At 45.5% G+C, this 21,760-nt stretch overlaps 2 protein-coding genes across 5 annotated transcripts in view; one reads left to right on the top strand and one right to left on the bottom strand.

Moving 5' to 3' along the window:
- The window catches only part of RSRC1 (arginine and serine rich coiled-coil 1), a 466,849-nt gene extending 463,425 nt beyond the window's left edge, over window positions 1-3,424 (bottom strand). For 3 of the 4 annotated variants that reach the window (XR_016392917.1, XM_089910045.1, XM_089910043.1), the window contains exon 1: window positions 3,315-3,424. The gene's annotated coding sequence lies outside the window, so the exon portion shown is untranslated. Of the gene's footprint in view, window positions 1-3,273 lie in introns of all 4 variants that reach the window. The other variant, XM_089910044.1, reaches the window with a different exon arrangement.
- Window positions 3,425-7,418: 3,994 nt separating this feature from the next.
- On the top strand, window positions 7,419-18,025 carry SHOX2 (SHOX homeobox 2). Its single transcript, XM_089910048.1, is given in 6 exon segments — window positions 7,419-8,018; window positions 8,630-8,713; window positions 10,914-11,122; window positions 13,490-13,547; window positions 13,864-13,952; window positions 15,494-18,025. Coding segments are annotated over 6 exon segments (1,074 nt in total). The 5' UTR covers window positions 7,419-7,678; the 3' UTR covers window positions 15,788-18,025.
- Window positions 18,026-21,760: the final 3,735 nt, after the last annotated feature.

Here is a 21,760-nt window from a genome sequence, read left to right on the forward strand (position 1 = left end):
ATTTTTCATATCAAATATGTTATGTTACCAAGTAATGGATTTATTATTGTTATTTTTAAGTAGATTAATAAATATTTCGAATTTTTCTGGCTTAATTACTAGTAAGGCAATATTTCTAGATATAGCCCATGTAGATAAAAGTTTGTAGGGTCCTCAGGACTTCCCTGGTGGTCCAGTGGATAAGACTCCCCACTCCCAATGCAGGGGGCCCAGGTTGGATCCCTGTTCAGAAAACTAGATCTCGCTCGCATGCATGCCGCAACTAAAGATCCCGCATGCCACAACTAAGACCTGGTGCAGCCAAAGTAAATAAACAAATAAATAATTTTTTTTTAAAGTTCATAGGGTTCTCAATAACTTTTAAGAATCTAAAGTGATCCTAAAATTAAAAACTGTGAGACCCACTACTCTAAGGTACCCACAGTCATTTCCATTCTCCACTTTTGTCCAGCTTATTAAGTCCCTATAGAAGGCATAAAGAAGTAGGAAAAAAAGAAAAGGACATACATCTAATTATGTACCTTGTTGGTGACCAAAAAAGAGATTGAGAGATGGGTGTAAATTTTTTCTATGTTTTAATTTCAAATAACATAATTCATCCATATTAGAAGAATGGTTACATTAACTCATAAAAGTTAATGGAAGATATAAAATCCTTCCTTAAAGCAACTGGGTGAAAAAAGTTAAAAAATCACTGTCATAAATCTATAAATATTTTTTCAAGTAACACATTTACATTTCAAAAAATCATGCTGAAGTATAATTAATCTCAATAAGAGAAAGCAAAAAGCCACTGCATTTCTTTATTATAGTTAACTTCAAATATTTATTCAGAAAAGAACGTGAACACTAAGAACAAATCAGAGGTAGATCCAAAAACTGTCTTCTCTATCCATGACAGTACTGAATTCCCTAGATTCATACTTACCTCTGGATTTCCATAATGTCTCTAGCATATAATTGAATATATTTGCTCATTCAAGTCATGGTGGTCAATTTATATCACACACTCCTAGTAAGGAAGAACTGTTTATATTTAACTCCATTGGTAAGGTATAACACATGGAAAGACCCATTAATAGCTCTTTCCGATAAGAGAAATGATGAATTGAGCACAGATTTTTAGGAATCCCAGAACTTAACAATTTTTCAATCTATGTGTAAGCAGAAAAGGCAACACAAGGACACATCTCCTAAGGCTCTCAGTTTTCTGTTCTCACTCTAGCCTCTATTACTTCCTGGCTGTAGTCTCATGGTTTCAAACCATATCCAACTACTCCCATTATAGAACTGAAGCCATGACATAATGACTACAGTAGGACATCAATTTACAAAAACATCTTACTGTAAAGTTTAGGTGACCGATTGAAGATGTAGAGCCAAAATGTGTTCAGTCAAAAGAGAGCTTAAAAGCATACACAAGTAGTTCCTTTGTCTGGTAATCAATAAAGGTAGAATAAGCAGTTATCTTTTTCAGAAAGCAGGCAGTTAAGAGAGAACAAAGATTCCTAAAGGACATGACAGTTTATAATTATTTCACCACTACTCATTCACAGTGTATCAAACTATCATCTTTTTGATCTTGGACACATGACCAAAGGGGAGGGGGGAGGAACAGTCATTTCAATGGGAATTCCACCTCAAAGAGGTAGAGAAAAGTAAAAACGGGGTTAACACCGTTTAGCATAGGAAGAAATCCACAAACAAGCAGAGAACCACCCAAGGCAATAAAAGAACTAAGGTAAAATTCTAGCTTAATGAGCAAAATAAAGCAAAACTCAAGAGATACAGAATTATCAAAACACTCCTCCCAGCACAACTAAAAATATGCAGACTAGCATCTTTTTTAAAAAAACATTATCAGTCATACGAATTTCCTCCCACTGGTGTGAAAATGAAGGCAGAAAATATACCTATACATCTAATACAACAATCTTATTACACAAGTATTCCAACTCATAACACAACTCTGCTGAGACTAGTCAAGTTGGTAAGGCCAATGAACAGGTGCCAGCTGCCTTTATCTTTTTCAGTTTCAAACATTTTTAGCCCTCTTATTGAAGAACATACAGTAATAAAGTGCTATCACTTAGCAGGAAATCTCCTGTGTCTGCAAATAAAGTGAATATTTATAGACCCTAGGGCTAAAGGGGCTCTCAAAGGATACCCAGTTTCCTCACAGGGTTGCACCTGTCATATCTGCTCCAATCCTTAAACCTGAAAACTCTGTGTACCTCCTTCACTTAGAGCTTTTATGGTTAAGTCCAAAGATGACAACTTGAATACTTTTTTGTGACAACACGAGACATTTTCATTTATTTAACTACCTAGTACCTAGTTAGTTGAAATACAAATAAGTTACTGCTAATTCTGAAAATGCAAAAAAGAAAAAAAAATTGGCCTCCACTGTGCATTTAAAGATATACAACCTCTAAAAGAGAAATTAAGGATGACCTAAAATCAAGAGCAGGCAACATGTATAACAGTGCATTATAACCTCTCACCAAAGGAAACAGTTTAAGGGTAGCCATATGCTCTTGGGCTATGACCACAAGGCCACAAGCCCTGAAGTCAAGAAAACAGATGAGCGTTTAAGGCGAGTATATTTATTTGTTAAGGAAGGAAAGTGTATTTCACCCAGCACTCTCTCTCCTCTCAGCGCGCGAGTGTGAGGGAGGGGGAGGAGGAAGTGGCGGTGGGGGAGGGGCGGGGGAGGGAGGGCGGAGTTGGAAGGGGAGGCGGACTTAAAAGTAGAGACAACGGAGTGGGTTGGACAGAGTACGCCAGGTTGCAACCTGCCTCACGCTCCACCCTACCTATAGCTAGTGACGAAGCACCGGTCACCCCTTACAAGAAGAACCCAGAAACCCAAAAGCAGCTATCAAGGATCAGGGACTGGCGGTGTGGGTAGGGGTGCGAGAGGTGTTGAGGAACGGAGGCGGAGAACAGGTGGCTAACTCTCCCTCACCACCTCGAGACTCAGGGCCTAGCCTGAGGCCTGCGACCACGCACCACCCGATAGCTGCCACCCCCCCTAAGGCCCCAGCTTGGTCCTCAAAGGTCAGACTCCTCCAGGTGCGAGGCGCCTGCGCACTGCGCCGCTCGGCACGCCACCGGGCCAGCACCCCCACCACCCACCACCCCCCGCAGCTGCCGCTGCTGCTGCCTCCCGTACACAGACTGCGCCAGGCCCGCGCCGCCTCAAGCCGGAGTAGGGCCTCGGAAACCCTCGGCTGCAGGCACCGCCTCTCAGGCCCCGCAGGCGGGCATCACCTGGATTCCGGCCTTCGGGCTTACACCTCCCGTAGACTTACGAGCGCCGCAGATCTGGAAACGTTTCTTCAAATCTGGGCGCCGCCGGCGTCCACAGAACTTATTTCAGTTTAAGCTCACCGCCTTCCTGGTTTCACCGCCAGGCAGCGTCAGCCGAGCTTTCGAGTGCATCGATGGAGGCTGCCAGGCGTTAGGAGTGCCGAGGGAGTAGATTGTCACGCCGCCAATTTTTTGTTTGGTGTTGGTTTTGCTTGGTTGATTATTTGAGTTCCTTGTTACCAAAAAGCAATAAAGGTGGGGACTGAAAAGTATTATTGCCTTAGTAACCGTCGTTATCGTCACAGATAATCAGTAAACCAATCTGCATTATAGGAAGTTATATAGACAACCACACGTAGCAAAATCGATTATCTCACGCTGGGAGAGGAGGAAACTGGCCCAACAATAATAAATTATGGGAGTGTGTCTGTATAGCGTCAGAGTCGTGTGTGATTAAATTGTAATGATTTATTTGCAAAAATGCATTAAAAGTCGGCGTTTCTTCTGCCCTGAAGGTGAAGGCACAGGTTGGGCGCAAATTTTTTTCTCACGTTAAAGTAACTGGTTGGTTGCGGAATGGGAGAAAACTGCCCGAGGCAGGGAAAGGAGGTTTCTTCTGGAAAATAAATTAAATGTGTAGGGGTTTTTGTTGTTGTTATTTAAACCAATACAAATGAAAGCAATTCAGCATTTTCTGTAACTCATACGACTTTATGTCCTTGCATGAACATCATTTTTTTCTTATTTACTATAAGTAAGCATCGATAAGGAGGTAAATTGTTGGCCTTGGTTTGGGTCGACTGTGAGAACCAACTCGTTCACAACTGCTGTATACCCAAGCTACAGTTTTCCACAGACATTTGAGATGGAGAAAATCACCTCCACAATTTTATTTTTCATAAGTGACTGTACCTTAACTAACCTGTTTTGAGGAACCATTTTAAAGCTTGACTACAGCACTACATGTTTATTTTAAATAATTCAAGAGCCGGTGGGGGAGTGGGCGGTGGAAATGAACCTTTGGGGTCCTGAATTTTATTGGAAACTGTATATCTGTCTGCAGGCTGTCAACTGAACTTTACTCTCAATTTTTTTGTTCGTTTGTTTGTTTTTACCAGAAATGCATTTTGAAATGTCTTGTCCTCGGAAAATATTTGCTATTTAAAGAAACATCATTAGAACTTGGTGAGCATTTATTAGTATATGATTTCAAAACCTGGGTTTGGTGGGGGTTTTTTAAACTAAACTTCCCTTAGGCCAGTAGGAATCCGTGGTTAGACACTACAGATCTCTCTTAGCTCCATCTCATAGGAACGCCACTATTTGTAAATATACTAAGAGCAACAAGCCAGAAAAATCTATGGGAAAATCTATTTCGTGTGAATTATACAACTATTGTATCCAAGCCTTCCCTAATTAACTTTAAAGTGTTCATCTTTCCCTCAAGCTTAGAAGATGGATTTTGAGTTCAGACTTAAAAGTCATGTGCTTGAAAGGGCAAAAAAAGTAGCTGGTGAGCCTCCTGATCCCTTACCATACTTTTAATAGTGGCTGTTTTTGGAGCTGTTTGTGAATACACATTTAACACCTCAGTTTGAGAGCTATTTGAGCACCACATCCATTTAGCTGATCCCATTATTTGTCATTCTGCTAAATAACCTTAAAAACGGATTTTCATAAAGGATTAAAGTTTTATGGTTATTCCCCTCTAATAATATCAGGAGTAAAGTGGTCACAAATAGTAACCCAAGACTAACTGTAAAATCATGTTTCTAAATTCATATAACTTTGAAAAGTGAGTACTTTGAGTCTCTTGTAGTGTAATAAAAAGCAAACAGTCGTGTAATTTACTGATACCTAAAAGCTATTGATACTGGAAACTTAAAGATCTTAATTGTTTTTCCTAAAAGTAGCAATAAATGAAATAAATGTTTTAAGAAGAAAAACCTTTAGAATTCAAGAGAAAAAAGGCAAAGTAACAATTCTAAAGAGTGTGATTTCCATCTTCATTAAGTTCACTAACTGAATATTTTAATCTGAGTAGTGTGGTATGACATAAAGTTACGTATAGCTTCTATTTACATACATTCTAGAAACATTAATGTATTAAGTTGTAATTGTGTTCTCTTTTTACACGTTTCAGTTGCTTTGATGGAACTTCTCAAATTATCTGTTAACTTTGTGTTAATGCCTTAACCAATGGGTGGAAGATATGGGAATCAAAGTTCTATAATTGCTTTTATTTTTACAAAGAGTATAAGATCCAAGAAAACGAACAAGTTACCTTTAACATCAGAAAGACTGCATTAATATTCAGACTACTCAAAAATGTCCCCAAAGCCACACTTGAAGAGGTATATTTGTTTACACACTCAGGTAAATATAACTTTCCATATGTAAATATTTTTTCATATGTAAATATTCTTATGTGAGGGGTATATATACGGCCACAATTCTCACAGCAAGCTTTGTCCTGCACAATACGGACAAATGACGCGGGAATATAGATGTGTCCTTCCATATAACAGTTTCGATGTAAATAGTCCAGGAATATATTTTAAATCGTAGCTTGGGGGGGGTGCTTTTCTCCCGGCGAGGTTTTTTTTGTTTTTTTTTTAATAATCCACGGTACATAAATTAGATGGGCCACAAACTTAACATCGATTTTTTTTTCAAACTCAAAGAGGGATAATCATTTTCTTTTCAAAATTAGGAGATCAATTAGAATATTTCCCGGATGCTAAAGAAGAGTTTCTGTAGTTCATTGTGGGAGGGGTCCGGGTGCAAAGAGTAAGGGAGAAGAGTGAGGGTCCTGAGACCTCAAAGACGGAACGAAGTCAAACTGTCCTTGACCAAGCGCTAAGGAAACACTTTAAAATGGAATCTGTCAGGGAACAGCTGCTCGGGAAATGTGTTAAACAAACCAGCCACTTCGAGCAGGGTTTGTCCGTAGAGGAGTCGGCTCGGTCTCCAGGACGCGAATAATGGGGTGAATCACAAACTCCCCGGGGCAGGGAGCTTGGTGAAGACCCAGGCTCAGCTCTGTCCGCGGGCCCGGAAGCCCCTGAAAGGAGCTGCGCTCGCCTGAGAAACTGGAAAGGACCCTGACTCGGCAGGGTTGTGAAGCCAGGATGCCAGGATACAAGGTTTCGGGTCGGGGTAGTAGAGATGTAGGATCGGGATACCGGGTCAGGATACAGAACTGGGGTCCCGGGCGCCTGATGCAGGGCAGGGTTGCCGGGCAGCAATGCGGGGCCGAGCAGTTGCGCTGCACCCTGACGCCCGGCGAGGACATAGGGTCGGATGCCAAGTCGGGATACCCTATTGACTCCAGGAGTCGCGCACTTGTCAGTTTCCTCTTGACCACGCCCCGGCGGAATAAGTCCAGCTCCCTAGTGTTTAAGTAAGCCGTGACACCAACGCAAAATCCACGCCTAATTAAATTAATTATGGATTCTTGTCATCCTGAATTAATGGCCAAGAGCGCAGGCGGCCGAGGTATCTGAAAACCTGGACTGTCTGCCTCTTCTTCCCACTCCCTCTGGTCCCCCTTCGCTGTCCTCACTCACACTCCAGCCCCTGTACTCCAGCCTTAATCAATCTCAATCTCTCTCTCTCTCTCTCTCTCTCTCTCTCTCTCTCTCTCTCTCTCTCTCTCTCTCTCTCTCTCTTTCTCTCTCTCTCTCTCTCTCTCTCTCTCTCTCTCTCTCTCTCTCTCTCTCTCTCTCTCTCTCTCTCTCTCTCCCTCTCTCTCTCTCTCTCTCTCTTTCTCTCTCTCTCTCTCTCCCTCTCTCTCTCTCCCTCCTCCTCCCCTCCCTCCCTCCCTCCCTCTCTCTCTCCCTATCACCCCCGCCTCCCAACCCCCACTCCCCCACCCCCAGGTAGTGGCGCGGGTGCTTCCCGGGAAGGGTCTCCCTCCGAGTTGCGAAGGGGAGGTAATTTACTCAGAACAAGGGGCCGCCTTTGCGAAGTATAAATAGTGAGACTTCAAGCGCTGCGTTGCTATCAGATCTGAACTCTCCGCGGGAAGAATTGTCAAAGATCTTAACATTGAACAAGCGCGCTCCGGCAGGGAAGCATCAGTTCCCATTTCCCTCCCGCGGCCCCCGCCCCTTCCCTCTTCCTCTTCTTCCTCCTCCTCCTTCACCTCCTCCTCTTCTTACTTCTTTTTCTCCTTCTACTTCTCCTCTTTCTTGTTTCTTCTCTTCATTTTCTTCTTCTTCCTCCTCCTCCCACTCCTCCCCCACCCCTGTCCCATTGATGTGTTATTATTGGGGGGGCTGGAGCAGTAAAAAAAGAAGAAGGAAAAAAAGAGCTGGGCTCGGCTGGGAGACGTTGAGCGCGGGGCTGACGGGCATTGGCGGCGATGGAAGAACTTACGGCGTTCGTCTCGAAGTCTTTTGACCAGAAAGTGAAGGAGAAGAAGGAGGCTATCACGTACCGGGAGGTGCTGGAGAGCGGACCGCTGCGCGGGGCCAAGGAACCGACCGGCTGCGCGGAGCCGGGCCGTGACGACCGCAGCAGTCCCGCAGTCCGGGCGGCCGGCGGAGGCGGCGGCGGCGGAGGAGGCGGAGGCGGAGGCGGAGGAGGTGCAGGAGGAGGAGGAGCGGGCGGAGGAGCTGGAGGAGCGCTCTCTCCCGTCCGGGAGCTGGACATGGGCGCCGCCGAGAGAAGCAGGGAGCCGGGCAGCCCGCGGCTCACCGAGGGTAACGGCCTGACCCCCGGCCGCGGTTCCCCTTCCCGCCTTCCTGACTCCTTTCGGGCGGGAGAGGACACCAAGGCCCAGCGGGGAGGGGGGCGGGACGCGGAGAGGGCTCTTGGACCCCAGCTTTGGAAGCTGGAGTGAGGATGGAGGGGTGGGAGTCCGATGGTGTGCACGGTCGTGGGTGGGGTCCGAATGTGTGTGCGGGGAGGGGGGGCGCGTGTGGGGTTTGCGCGCGCCCTTCTCAGATGCTCCCGCTACTCCCATTCCACCGAAACGCATTTTCACCAACGGGAGGATGGGCCCGCAGCCCAGACGGCCCGCAGGCGGATGGGGAAGTTCGCTGGGCCGGGCTGCGAAAGGGGGTGCTGGCACTAGCTGGGCCAGGCGGCGGGATTACAGTTAGCATCTAGCGCCGAGTTTGCGGGAGCCCCTTTCCTAGGCCCGAGAAAAAAAAGAAAAAGAGAGAAAGGGGACAGAGATACAGAGACAGAGAGATTGATTGGGATTTCACCCTGGAGTTGCCCCGGATTTCGTGCCGCCGCTAACTCCGCGAAGACCCTGGCTGCCTGGAATTTAGGGCCCCAAACTTCCCATTTTCTTTGAGCTGTGAAGGTAGAATGAGACCAAGGCAGGCTAAGGTTCAGGCTGTGACCTGTTTCTTTCGGGGGATGCGTTAGGCTTCTTTTTTGTTTGTTTGTTTGTTTTTCGAAATTTTACTGCGTCGCATCATCCAGTACTCTGATTTTGTGGTGGGATAATCCTTTGGTGCCAGGAAAGTGTTAGGAAAAGCCTTTTTCTAAATGGTGGAGCGTCCTGTACCAATTCAAAGGAGTTCAACAATAAAATTAATTTGGCACTTGGTGCCTGCAGTAACTGGTGTGCTGCCATATTTTTCCAATTAAGGAAATATGTGGCATGCTTAGAATCACATATTTAAGCAAGCAATTAAGTCGTTTATAACAGTCTGTTCTTGTTTAGGCCAATAAGTGGAAATTTGGGAGCAAAGTAGGGATTATATTAAGTCTGTTAATCAACTGTAAATGTGGACATCTTTCTCTTTGAAGCCCCAAAAGTTTGAGAGGCTTCCACTGTGGATGGCATGAAATAAACAAAGCCAAAGGCAGAATCTGAAAGACGTGTTTTTATATTTAAATTTCATTGCAATATCTGTGGAAATATTTTCCTATTAACTTGGCTTCAGTTTGTGCTATAATGTATCCACTTCTTCCCTAAGGAAGGACAAACGTCCACGACACAAACTTTGAGAAGTAGATATGCGGGAAACACTTAAGATCACGGTAACTAGAATGCCAAGCTGGGCTGAGTTCTAGAGGTTCTTCTCCCAGACGGGGTACCAAGTACTCCTAAATTTGGAAAGTGGTAGCATAACTGTCAGGTGGTCCAGTGCACCCTCCGGGGCCTGAGTCCCCAGCTCGAGGCCCTGGGTACACCAGCAGGCACCCCCCACAAAGTTAGGGTCTGAACCGTGGGCAAACGAAGTCCTGGGATTGTTGATTTCCAAGCTCAGGGCAAATATTAATTTGTCTGCAGGCCGGCTCTTCTGGAAATGATTTTTAACACCCATGCTGATCGGGATTCTGGGCTGGGAAGAACTGCAAACAGCCTCGATTATCCAAACTCAGCTTTTGCACCTTAAAAACCCAAGTCTCCAACTCAGGCGCAGAGGTTGAAGGTTCCAGAGGGCAGCTTATGTTGATCCTGGCTCCTCTGATCACGGTCCCTTGGCCTAAATATATATATATATATATATATATATATATCCACATCCCTCTAGTGTCCCTGTATGCTCACACTCGTGGAGCTCCTGTTTTTAAAGGGAGGAGAAGGAAGGACAGGAAAGTGGCAACGGATGTGTGCAAACCTAGAGCAGAAAAATGCATATTTTATTAAACATCCGAGCTGCTGGATGCATGAAAAGGCTTTGAGCAACCAATAGAAACCGAGGATCCCGAATGTTCCGCTTGAACCTGTTGATCTCTGTGGGTTTAAGCGTTCAGGGTCGCGTCTGCCTTTCCAATGGGGAGGGAGAAAGGAGCGAAAGAGACAACGGTCTGTTTCGCTGGCTCCCCGAAGCTGGTTTTCCACCTCTGGCCTTCCGGCCGGGTGTGGGCAGCGAGCCCTCCAGGCCGCCAACATGGCGTGGGCGCCTCTGCTCAGGCGACTGGGATTCGGCAGGGGGGACAGGGACTGCCTGACTGTCCGTGGGCCGTCCGCGGGATTTGGTCCAAGCCCTGGGTCCGCAGAGAGCGCCCGGGAAAGTGGCTCCCGCCATGCGGCCCCGGGGTCTTGTCCTCCGGCTGTGACCCTTCAGCCCAATTGTTCCCAAATTAGACCAGCAAGTTTGAGAGAGACAAGAGAGCCGGCGGCGGCCACTGCTGGCCTGACAACGGCCCAGCACTCTGGGAATGGCCGGTGTAAGAGGCCAGTCCGTGGCCTCGCTGTGCTCTCCTGCCGGCATCTCGTTCTGTGACCCGCCCGGTGCGGCTCTTTTGATTTTTGTGCGCGAGTGGGAGAGAGTGAATGCAAGAGAGGGTTAGTGGAATTGATTTGGTGTTCTCGGGGGAGGGCAGGGGACTGTGGGCTGAATAGTGAGGAGGTGAGCTGAGGCCACAGTTGCAAAAGGGATGCGTGGGTGAATGCCCACCTTGCCCGCGGGCAGCCGCCCAGAGTTGATCTTTTCGCGTCTCCAGGATCCTCTTCCTCGCAGCCGGGTGAGGAACTGGACAGGAACTCCGGGAGGGGGCAGGATCCTCCATCCTTCTGGAGACAGATCTGGTAATGGCATTTGCTGTGTTGTTTTTGTCTGTGTGTGTGTGTGTTGCTGTGTGTGCGCGTGGACGTATGTGTGCGGTCCTGTTCGTGGTGCCCCCTCCAGTGTCCCCGGAGCCGAAGGATCGCAAAGAGGATGCGAAAGGGATGGAGGACGAAGGCCAGACCAAAATCAAGCAGAGGCGAAGTCGGACCAATTTCACCCTGGAACAACTCAACGAGCTGGAGAGGCTTTTTGACGAGACTCACTACCCGGACGCCTTTATGCGTGAAGAACTGAGCCAACGGCTGGGGCTCTCCGAGGCCCGAGTGCAGGTACCCGCCTGTGAGGAGGTCGCGGGGAGCAGAGGGGCATGCCTGGGGTTGGAGAGTCGCCTGGGGTACACATGACGAGGGTGTGGGTCCAAATGTCTGGAGTGAGGTGAGAAGGGAAGCGACGTCTCTGCTAAAGGTCTTATTTTCCAAAGTAGATCTTGGTCTTAAAGCCTTCCGGTGCTCCCCCCACCGCCCCGCCCCATCCCAACATATGTTCCCAGCAGAAGAAAGCTGTGCTGGGCTTGCTCCCAGAGTTTCTATAAACCACACCCCCCGACCCTCGCCTCTCGATGCCTTTAATGTGGTTTAATCCTAATGGGCCTACTTTTATAAGCCTTAAAAAAATCCCACAGAAAACGTTTTATCTTCTGGATGCCTTAAAAGTTACAACGAATATTTTGTTTGGCGGAGTTGGGTTTCCTTGAGGGTCTGCTCTAGGATCTAGGTTTGCCAAGCGGATATGCCAATTAGGTTTATAGATGTACAGACTATAAAGAAAATTAGCAACTGTTAAGTGCACAAATTTACAGTCTGCCGTTAGCGGTCGATCTCAAACTGTGTGTGAAATAGCAGAGAAATAAATGCGTTTGGTCACTCTTTGTTCTCTCACTTAACCAGGGAAGTGAACCTGAACCTACAGAAACTTGATTTTAAAACAATCCACATATCTTAATATTGACATTTCCAAAATCTGACCCCAGCAAGTGCCACACTAAATGGAGTTAGCATTGGAGCAGATTTTCTTTACCGGTTGTGGCGGTGAATGTAATGGGAAAAGTAGGCTTCAGGAGCGCTTAAGGGGGAAAAAATTACATACATACATGCATACATATCCTTTTAGTTTTATGGAAAACGAATTTAAATGTTTCAGGTTGTATTTCCACTCAAATAATAAAATAGGAGAAAATGATAGTCATTATTTGTTTGAACACATGGAGCAGTTTTAGGCCTGAACATCTGCAGCTGTTACAAAGTATCACTGTAACAGATACTCCCTAGGTCTCTGGGCTAGAGACCACCATCTGCAGCGAACTATGCAATTCTTATGGGGCTTCCCCACATCTTGTAATAGGATCAGGACAAAAACAGAGCAGTCACTTTAAAGGGGAAAAGTAATAATAGGCTGCCTTGGTCATCACAGCATCAACAGCAGAGCCTTCCTTTTTAAGCCTCTCCTACTTTGCTCTGTGCACTGAGATCTCTAGAGGCTTAGCAACCCCTTAAAGACATGATGATAATTATTACAGTTGTGAGCATTAGTGTATCAGCTCCAACTCTTCTAGGGGAAAAAAGAGGCAAAAGCCTCAGGCCATGTGAGGTACACAAAGGATGCCACCCTGGCATGAAATCTACCCTTCTACTACACTAAATGGCAGGGGAATTTTTGAAGATTTCCATTGACTGTGACACTTGCTTTCAAAAACAAGAAGAAAGCTCTGAAGCAATATTTTACTTTCATGTTTTTTAACATTAATTTATGAATCAGTCAATATGCTGTGTTATTGGAACATAATGCTATATTATTGGAGTGTAAAAGCAAGCTTTATTTGAATTTCTTAAAATCTGCCATACTGCCTCTAAAAGCTGGCAAGTTTATCCAAGAAGGTAATATCTGGGAGAAGATAGTATCCAGCAGTTACTTGATTCATACCCCACTCCCATTTCACAGAATGTTCTTCTTTTTTTCTCATAATAAGTGAACTTCATTGCTGGTATTTATTTTTTCATACTTTATTTAAATTTTGATCTATCTTCTGGACACTTCTCTACTACCCTAACTGTACTCAGTGGCTTTTTCTATAGAAGCAAATTAGATTATCATGATAATGGCACAATTATTCTGCTACCATGTTACACTCTGCTGCACAGAGGAACAGAGAAATTCTAAACTTCTTTGTAGTGAGGCTTTTATGACACTAATTACCTCTTCCCCCACTCTTATCCCCCCCACCCCCAGGAAAAAAAAAACAAAAAACAGAGTCACTATTTGCTTTGGTGTTTGGTTTTTCTTGAAGATGAAACTAATTAATATTACAGGCTGTTAATGAGCATTTTCTTCTCAGGTCTTACTGGGCAAACATCTAAACCCATTATCACTTTAGTATCAGGTATCAGGGCGAGTTTTAGGCCTTGGGGATTCTAACTGTGGAAACATGAAACCGGGACTACAGTAATTTATCAAGAAACAACTTATCTCGCAAAAGTATATGAAATCTTTCTATTTATGTCATTTATTTATGTTTTTAACTTTGGAAATTAAGATTCTTGTATATAATTCAAAGATTGCTTGCTATATCTCCCAATCCTTGCCTATAACATTACTCTGAGTCATAACATCTAGGTTTTATTTTTTCCTCCACTTTGTAGGTTTGGTTTCAAAATCGAAGAGCTAAATGTAGAAAACAGGAAAATCAACTGCATAAAGGTATGCTTCTCAGACAAAGAACATTTGATGCTCTAAGTAAAAAGAGTATTAGGCGATGTTGTTATTATGAAGACAGAAAAGAACCTTGTCAAAGATAACTATGGTCCTTATTTAAAAATCTGCTCCGAAGGCAGTTAAGGACAGTCCTAAAGTTTGGGAGTAAATTACATTGCTTTTCGTTTTAGCAGCAGTTTAGGAAGATAAATGTACAATTCCAAAGGAAGTAGTTCTATCTTGGTTCCATTTGGAACCTTGGAAAACAATGCTGGACATGTTAATCTCACTTTATTGTGTTTTGTTCCCCCATTTTTTGCAGGCGTCCTCATAGGGGCTGCCAGCCAATTTGAAGCTTGTAGAGTAGCACCGTACGTCAACGTAGGTGCTTTAAGGATGCCATTTCAGCAGGCAAGTACAGCCCAGTTTCAACCTGTTTTTAACTGTGAAAAGACCTGGATATTTGCTTGAATTGTTGAACATCCCCTGTCTCTAAGCCCCCATATAGGTGCCTATACAGGTAGAGGATCAATTTTCAGATGATATAGTGGGCCTACTCCCCTTTAAAAACCTATACAGTGTCAGGGGCCTACATGCCTAGTCCTTTCTGTCCTCATGGGAAACCCACAGAGGCCTGAGGGCAGCAACGGGTCCTTTAAAAATGCACTAAATATTGCACTTGGGGAGAGGAAGGAAAAGCCTTCTGATTAAGATTTTGTCAGATCCAGTACAGAGGTTAGTCCTAAGGTGTTTCTAAGGCAACTCCCTAAATATTTTTCTAGGTGTTTTCTATCTCTTATTCACATTAAATGTCTCTGACCGAAGATAAACAAACAAACAAACAAATAAATAAATACACTCCCAGCTCAGACTTGATTTTTTAAAGCTGCAAAGCTTCATATCTAGTAGAGAGGGAAGCACTGGTCTTCCCAGGGACACCTTGCGGCTGCAATCCATTTCTTAGCCATACAGAAACCTTTAAGACTATATTTTTAAAGTACAGCCTGCAGCAATGATTTAATCCTGGGAAATCCCAGGGCTCTGAACTCCCCATTCTCCAAGACTAAGGGTGCAATCCTTTCCCAACCAGTGCCTGACCTTCCCCATGGCCAGGCCCCTGCTCCGTAGGACTGTGAAGTCATGAATTAACTCTGAGATGCCAGTGTCCTGGTCGGGGGAGACACCTGGCTGCACCTGTGTATTGAGGGTTAGTATTAGGCAGATCTTAGCTCTCCTGGCACCACTGGATTCTGGTATCCTGATGCTAGGCTTCTGAAGCAAGAGAGAATGACTGGAGAGAGAGGGGAATCTTAAAAGGAGACCCTTACTACTCAGAAGGTGATCTCCTAGTCTGCAGCATCAGCATCAGCTGGGAGATTGTTAGAAATGCAGAATCTCTGGCCCTACACTAGACCTTCTGAATCAGAATCCACTTTTTAACAAGATCCCAAGGTAATTTTAACAGCAGTAAATGTTAGAAGTACTAACAATTGTGCCAGTTGTGATGAAGATGCAACAACTTCCCTAGGTGACATTTTAAAAGTTTTGTAATTTGCTTAATGGTACTTCAGTGTTTTAGTAGCAGGGTAAAAGGTGTACGACAGCATCAAAAGAGGAGGGTAATGACCCTCATCCCGTCGTCTGTCCAATATACATTGTTATTTTCAGGAGGGTGATGTATTAGCACAATAGTAATGTCGCCTTCTGACGGACCCAGCTCCCGAGGGGGCGGCCACAATTCCTGCAGACGGGAGTCCCTGGGACTCAAGGGGATAGGCCACACTGAGCTAGTTGCAGAGACTCAGGGTCACTGGAATATCCCTGTGGCGCCCCAGATTCAGTAACAGACTGATAAGGTCAGCCAAATGCCCCTTTCCCGTCCCCTGCCCCAGCCTTACCCGAGCTAAGCTGGACGCCGTTAATGCTCTGTTTCTATTCTGTTGTCACCCTAGGATAGTCATTGCAACGTGACGCCCTTGTCCTTTCAGGTTCAGGCGCAGCTGCAGCTGGACAGCGCCGTGGCGCACGCGCACCACCACCTGCACCCGCACCTGGCCGCGCACGCGCCCTACATGATGTTCCCCGCGCCTCCCTTCGGACTGCCGCTCGCCACGCTGGCCGCGGACTCAGCTTCTGCCGCCTCCGTCGTGGCCGCCGCAGCTGCCGCCAAGACTACCAGCAAGAACTCCAGCATCGCGGATCTCAGACTGAAAGCCAAAAAGCACGCGGCCGCCCTGGGTCTGTGACGCCAACGCCAGCGCCAACGTCGCGCCTGCAGCGCGGCGCGCAGCCTGCACGCCCTCCGAGCCCCGCTGCTTCTCCGTTACCTGCTCCGGACCTCGGGAGCCGAGCCTCTTTCCACCCGCAGATCGCCCCTTGCCCCATTCCGCATCCCGGACTCGGAGGGAGTGACCTGGGATCCCAAGAGGGGCACCAGCTCCGTGGCTCCTGACCATTCACCTACCCAAGGGCCTAGAATTTGGCTTTGTAGGGCTGGGTTTGGGAGGTCTGGAGAGAGACTGGACAAGGGAGTGCTGGGACAGCGGAGTGTGTGGCTCACGGCAAAACTGCGACGATGGACTCTTGCGTAGAAATAAAAATCCTGTTAATAAAAAATGAGGGGAAAAAAAGTAGAAAAGACAAACCAGAGATAAATAGAGAAAGGGAACTTATGCTATTCGTCAGAAGCTGAAATCGGAGAGAGAACCAAGGAACAAAAAAGAAAAAAAATTTAAAGTATTTTGTACATTAAATAATATGGAAAAAGAACCTGGACGAATCTCGAGAGAATTGGGGCGGCGGTGGGGGGGGGAGTTACCAACTTAAAGTGTATGTTTTTTAAAATGGGCTAAGAAGGCAAAACAGAAGGAAGAGGTATACTTATTTAAAGAATTAAGATGAAAAAAATGTACGCAGCTGGGAAGTTCACAGGTTTTGAAACTGACCTTTTTCTGCGAAGTTCACTTTAATACAAGAAATTTGATAAGAGAGGCGGGCCTCCTTTTACGTTGAATCAGGTGCTTTGAGTTAAAAACCACCAGTATGGAAGAGCAAGAAGAGGGAAGACAGTATAAAAACGAGGAGAGAAAAAATATTAATACAAAAATGATACCACAGACGATGATTTCTCTGAGAAAATTATTATGGCAGAACTGTCCAGACTGCTGACAGTAAATTCCGGTTTGCATGTTACTTGTATTCCATTGATGGTGTCTCCCCCCTCCCCCGCTTTACTCACATGCACTTAACTCCATTTTCATTTTCAGTATAAAAACAATACCCAAAGCATCTGGAAATTGATATATATATATATATTTCTATCTATATTTATTTTTGTCCCGTCTTTAATCCTGGGGGACAAAAGAAAAAAGTCTGAAGGGCAAAAAAGTTACACTCTGATTGTCCCAAGACAACAGAGGCAGGTAGAAAATGTGAGAAAAGGAAAAAGAAAAGAGAAATGGAACGGTGAAGGTACAGCGCCTCACGTGGTGCCTGATACATAGTGGGCGCTCAGTGTTAAGTCCCCTCTCCTCCCCCTTTTCTTGTATTCCCTCTTGCAGATTTCCTAAAGTCCTATTTGAGGACCGTGCTTTATTCCCCCCTCTCTGTCCCATCACACTCACTTTAAACAACACCCAGATAGATACAGGCACTAAGTTTGTGTAAAATATGTTGATAAACACGAACAAAGTTTATTTTGGCTATAACGTGTGAACTGATAGTTGACTTTCAACATTTGCATTTTATCTCACAAGGGTGTATATTCAAGTAATATTTTTGTTTGTCTCAATTCATGTAGCTATTTAAACTGGGATACCCTGGACTAAGCAATCTGTATCCCAATTCTCTAAAAAAAGGCTCCTTAGTTTTTGGGTTTTTTTTTAATCCCTTATACAAGAACGAGGAAAAGCTCTTTTAGCTGAACTTTGGTATGCGGTTGAGCTTTGTAACTATTTGTTCTCCATGAAAACAAAATTATTTATATTTGCCATATTTTTTCTAGTGTATTAAGTTATTTTAAACAAAAGAAGATTCTGTTATTTCATGACGTGTTGTCGGTACAAAATGTTTCGGTCTCACCTCTGTTAAACCTTTTAAATAAGTGCCAAGTTATTAATTGAAGACACTTTGCGGTCAATTGAATCAAAATAGTATCGTTTCATTTGATGGGGTTCGCGTCATCTTTGTTCCTGTTACTATTAAACTATCCGGGATAGTCTTTCTTTCTTCCTTTTTGATGAATCAATCTCTCTCTCTCTCTCTCTCTCTTTCTCTCTCTGTCTCTCTCTGTCTCTCTGTCTCTCTCTCTCTGTCTCTCTCTGTCTCTCTCTCTCTCTCGACTATACCAACTTGTAAAAGCGCTTGCCTCTTCTCCTATGTGCGGCAATCAAGGGACCGGACCGTAAGAATGGTGGCTCTGTGGCTCTCGGAAGCCCAGAGAGAAAATGCCCCCCGCCCGCCCTATTTTATCCACCCAGCACAGAAACCGGATTGATTTTACACCAAATCAATAAAGGAACAGATAACATGTAGAATAACATAGAATAACCCCCTTCCCCAAGACGGACTCTGGTTCTTCATTCTGCTGCACTTTCGCCCTTGATGTTCATTTGGGAAACATTTTGGGGAGGAAGAAAGCGTGATCACGCGATGCGAAATCCACCTGGGTTAATTGTGGCAAGACAGACACTTGGTTCCAGGTCGCCGACCCTCCCCGGAGTCGGTGGCGGTTTGGGAGTAAGATAAGAGCCGCGAAGCCCGGTAGCGGTGCCGGGGAGAGCGGGTCCCCCGCCTCCCACTTCAATTTAGCGCTTTGGCCCAAACAGATTTTTCGTTCGTTAAATTTAGGGAATGGTAGAAGCTAGGATCGTGTTTAGGAAAACCCGGGTCTTAGCCATCCTCCGGATACCGAGGAGCCCCTCCCTCTCTCCCTCCTCCTCCCGTCCCCTCTCCCGGAAGAAATACTGCCTACTAAGCCCGAAGGCTCTGTCTGTTTGCGGGTAGGTACAGACCGTAAAGACCCGGGACAGGACCTGCCCTTCCCTTCCCTTCCCTCTCGGACTCTTGGGATAGGGGACACCCTCCGCCAAAATTGAGGGTGTCCCGAGTGTCCCCTGGGGCCCCCTAGGGGACGGAGGATGCGTAGAGGAGACCCTCCTTGCGACAAAGCCCCGTATCCTCGGGCCTTGCTCCCTCCTCCCCAACCCGGCCCTCTCCCAGGTTGAGCTCGCACTCAAAGCTGTTCCTCCGCGTAGACGTGGGTGATATGTTTATTTTCATCTTTTAGTCTTCAAAGACCACAGAACAGGACTTGGGCCGTATTCAGAGCTCAGGCCTTGCGGGTCTTCTACTTGACAAGCCTCCCTAGTTTTCATAATAAACATCTGCTTGGGGGCGGGGTGCGCTTTGAAGCCGCCGCGCCGCGCCTCCCGCCTGGGCCGGTGGCCTCCGGCTGGCTCCCGTCGGCGCCCGGGTCCTGGGTCCGAACGGGCAGGCTCCGAGCCCCAACCCTAATCCAGCCCCCGGCGGAGACTCGGACGTTTCCCCGGACACCCCGAGGGAGGTCGCAGGTCACGGGAGAACTTGGGGCCGGGTGTTGGCAGTTCCGTCCGGGGCCCAGCCAAGGGCGCGACCGACGCGGAGCCCAGCCTGTCCCCGCAGCTGAGCTCAGGGAGCCTGAGGTCAAAGGAGGCGTTGCGTCCGGGCCGAGGCCGGCCGGGCGCCAGGCACCAGCGAAGGGGCGAGGCAGCGCGGCCTACGTCGGCTGGAACGTTACCGGCCGCCGGAGGCGGCTGGGCTGGGCGCGGAGCCCGCGGGGATGCGGTCCTGGCGGGAGCGCGGATGGCAGAGGAGCCCGCGGACGCAGCCCGGCAGGGTGAGAAGAAGGAAGGCCAGTTTCTCAGCCCCGTCGGCTGTACCTGAGCCAGGCGCGGTCGGTGAGACCGGCGTCAGGGCCGCCCGCGGCGTCCTCGCCTCCTCCCGAGTCCGCTCTCCCGAGACTCAGCGAGGACCAAGGCCGCCTTTCCTTTCCCATCGGGCCGGTCCCTCGGGGGTCCAGCCTCCCACAGGCGCCCGAGCAGAGCCCGCTTTCCCGGAGTGCCACGGCCACCCGGGCAGGCGCTTTGGTGTGTGAACAAGAGATTCCAAAACCCGAGTTTCCAGAGCCACTCTGAGAAGTGGTCGGAGGAAAGCTTCACTTTAAATTCAAATATGCCCCAACATGCATGTTGTTTTGGTCCAAACTCAATAATCGCAATAAATAATTAAAATTTCCCCCAGTTGTTCCCCCAAATCTTTCAGGGTGTGCAAAGCCTTCCCAAGCTATAAAATCCCTGGGGAAAACTGAATTAAAAGAGCTTACTCAAAACATCATTAGTGTTAAAGACCCTATTATGCAGGAGGCCCGTTGAGATCGGAGGCCTTAGCTTGAAGCTGAGCTGATAAATATCTATTTTGAGTTTTCCCCCAGATTTGTAACTTTTTAGATTCTCAGATGGTAATACTTTAGCATAATGCAATGCTCAAATTTCGGAACTATTTTGATTTCTGAAAAATGCCTTTTTGGCTTCGGTGACATGGGATCCTGTTATTTTTTCACAAATCAGTTTACATCATAAATTGCAAACATTTGCAATAAGATCTCAAGATTGTTTATTTTATGTAACCTCAAGCACTTGACTATGTTAAACGCCAGTACAGAAAGTCTGTGAAATCAGTTTAATGTGTGTGAGGGAATTAAAGGATCACTCCTTTTCATCACACAAAAAAAGCATTTAAGATTGTTTTGATTGTCAGTCTCCCAACTTTTAAACAGTCTTACAATTGACTATTAATTTTAGAGTCATTCCGTGCAAAAATAATTACTAAAGTTATATCCTGCTTCAATTAAATGTTTCTGGGCAGAAGAAAATGGTATTCTACATTGGGAAATGGGTGATTGTTTTCAATGTTATATTATTTTAAATTATTTTAGTTCAAATGTAAATAAAGTCTGCTAATTCCAAGGGGGGAAAAAGGCCTGCAATGGTTTCTTAACATGCTGTTAGAACAGTTAGTCAAAGTGCGTTAAAGGAATGTCACAGAACCAGAAATAATAAATATGTCATTCTAATGAGAGTGTTAACTTATGGATAATTTATTCAAGGTAGTTTTTACATTTCACATGGAATCTCTTATTATGACCTGCCTGAGTACTGTGATGCTTGTTCTTCAAAATCTAATTTATATAGGCTTGAGATATACATAATTCATAACTCCTGTTGATATATGTATACACACCATGAATTTTAAACCTTTACAATATGCTTGCATGTTTACTAGCATGTTTTCAAGACGACTGGAATAAAAACATAAAAAGTGTTAAACATTTTATTGAAAGCATGTGTGAAGAAAAAGTAGTTGAAAATTAACACTTAAAAAGGATTAGATAATTTTCAAGCTCAGATACAGAGTGAACACTGAAATATTTCAGACAGGGAACATTCTTGTATAAGAAATATGAAAATCTCCAACAAAGACTTACAGATGTGAGCTTATAACACTTCTGATACCTAGGTAATCCTTTCATGTCTCTAATTCACAAAACAAAATATCCTCAAGTCTTGGGGGTATTTTGTTTTGGGTATTTTATGTGTCAATCAGGGTAACCATCGCATATGCCTTCAGTACAGGAAAATTTAGTATAGTACTTACGTGGAGTTCTATTGGCATGAAGAAAGGTTTTAGAATATAATCAAATAAATCACATAGGAAGGAGTAAACACACCTTTTTCCCCCTTGTTGAACAAAGGCTCACATGTCCTGAGTAAAGATCTTTGTAGATTCTTATTCAGGCAGAACAGAGCAGAGTAAGTTAAGGGCATGGACTCTGGAGCCAGACTTCCTGGATTCAAACCTCACTGCTGCCATTTACCAGTCCTGTGATTTTGGATTAGTTCATCTCTCTGTGCCTCAGTTTCTTCATCTGTAAAATGCAGATAAAAACAGGATCTATTTTGTGGGGATGCTAGGAGGATTAAATAAATTAATATTTGTAAAGCCCTAAGAACAGTGGCTTGCACTTATGTATACTACCACTATATGATATTTATTTTAATGCAAAGGCCAATAGGCATTAGTCCTTATAATGAAAACCTTAGAAGAAGAAAATAACAAAGTATGCAAGACAGGGAATAACTACTTCCCTGTTGTGGGCTAGAGGAAAGCATTACCTACTAGTT

The sequence above is a fragment of the Delphinapterus leucas genome, chromosome 4 (assembly GCF_059928025.1).
Source record: "Delphinapterus leucas isolate spDelLeu-1000000601 "Yukka" chromosome 4, BTC_Dleu_Yukka2, whole genome shotgun sequence".
NCBI classification, from domain to species: domain Eukaryota; kingdom Metazoa; phylum Chordata; class Mammalia; order Artiodactyla; family Monodontidae; genus Delphinapterus; species Delphinapterus leucas.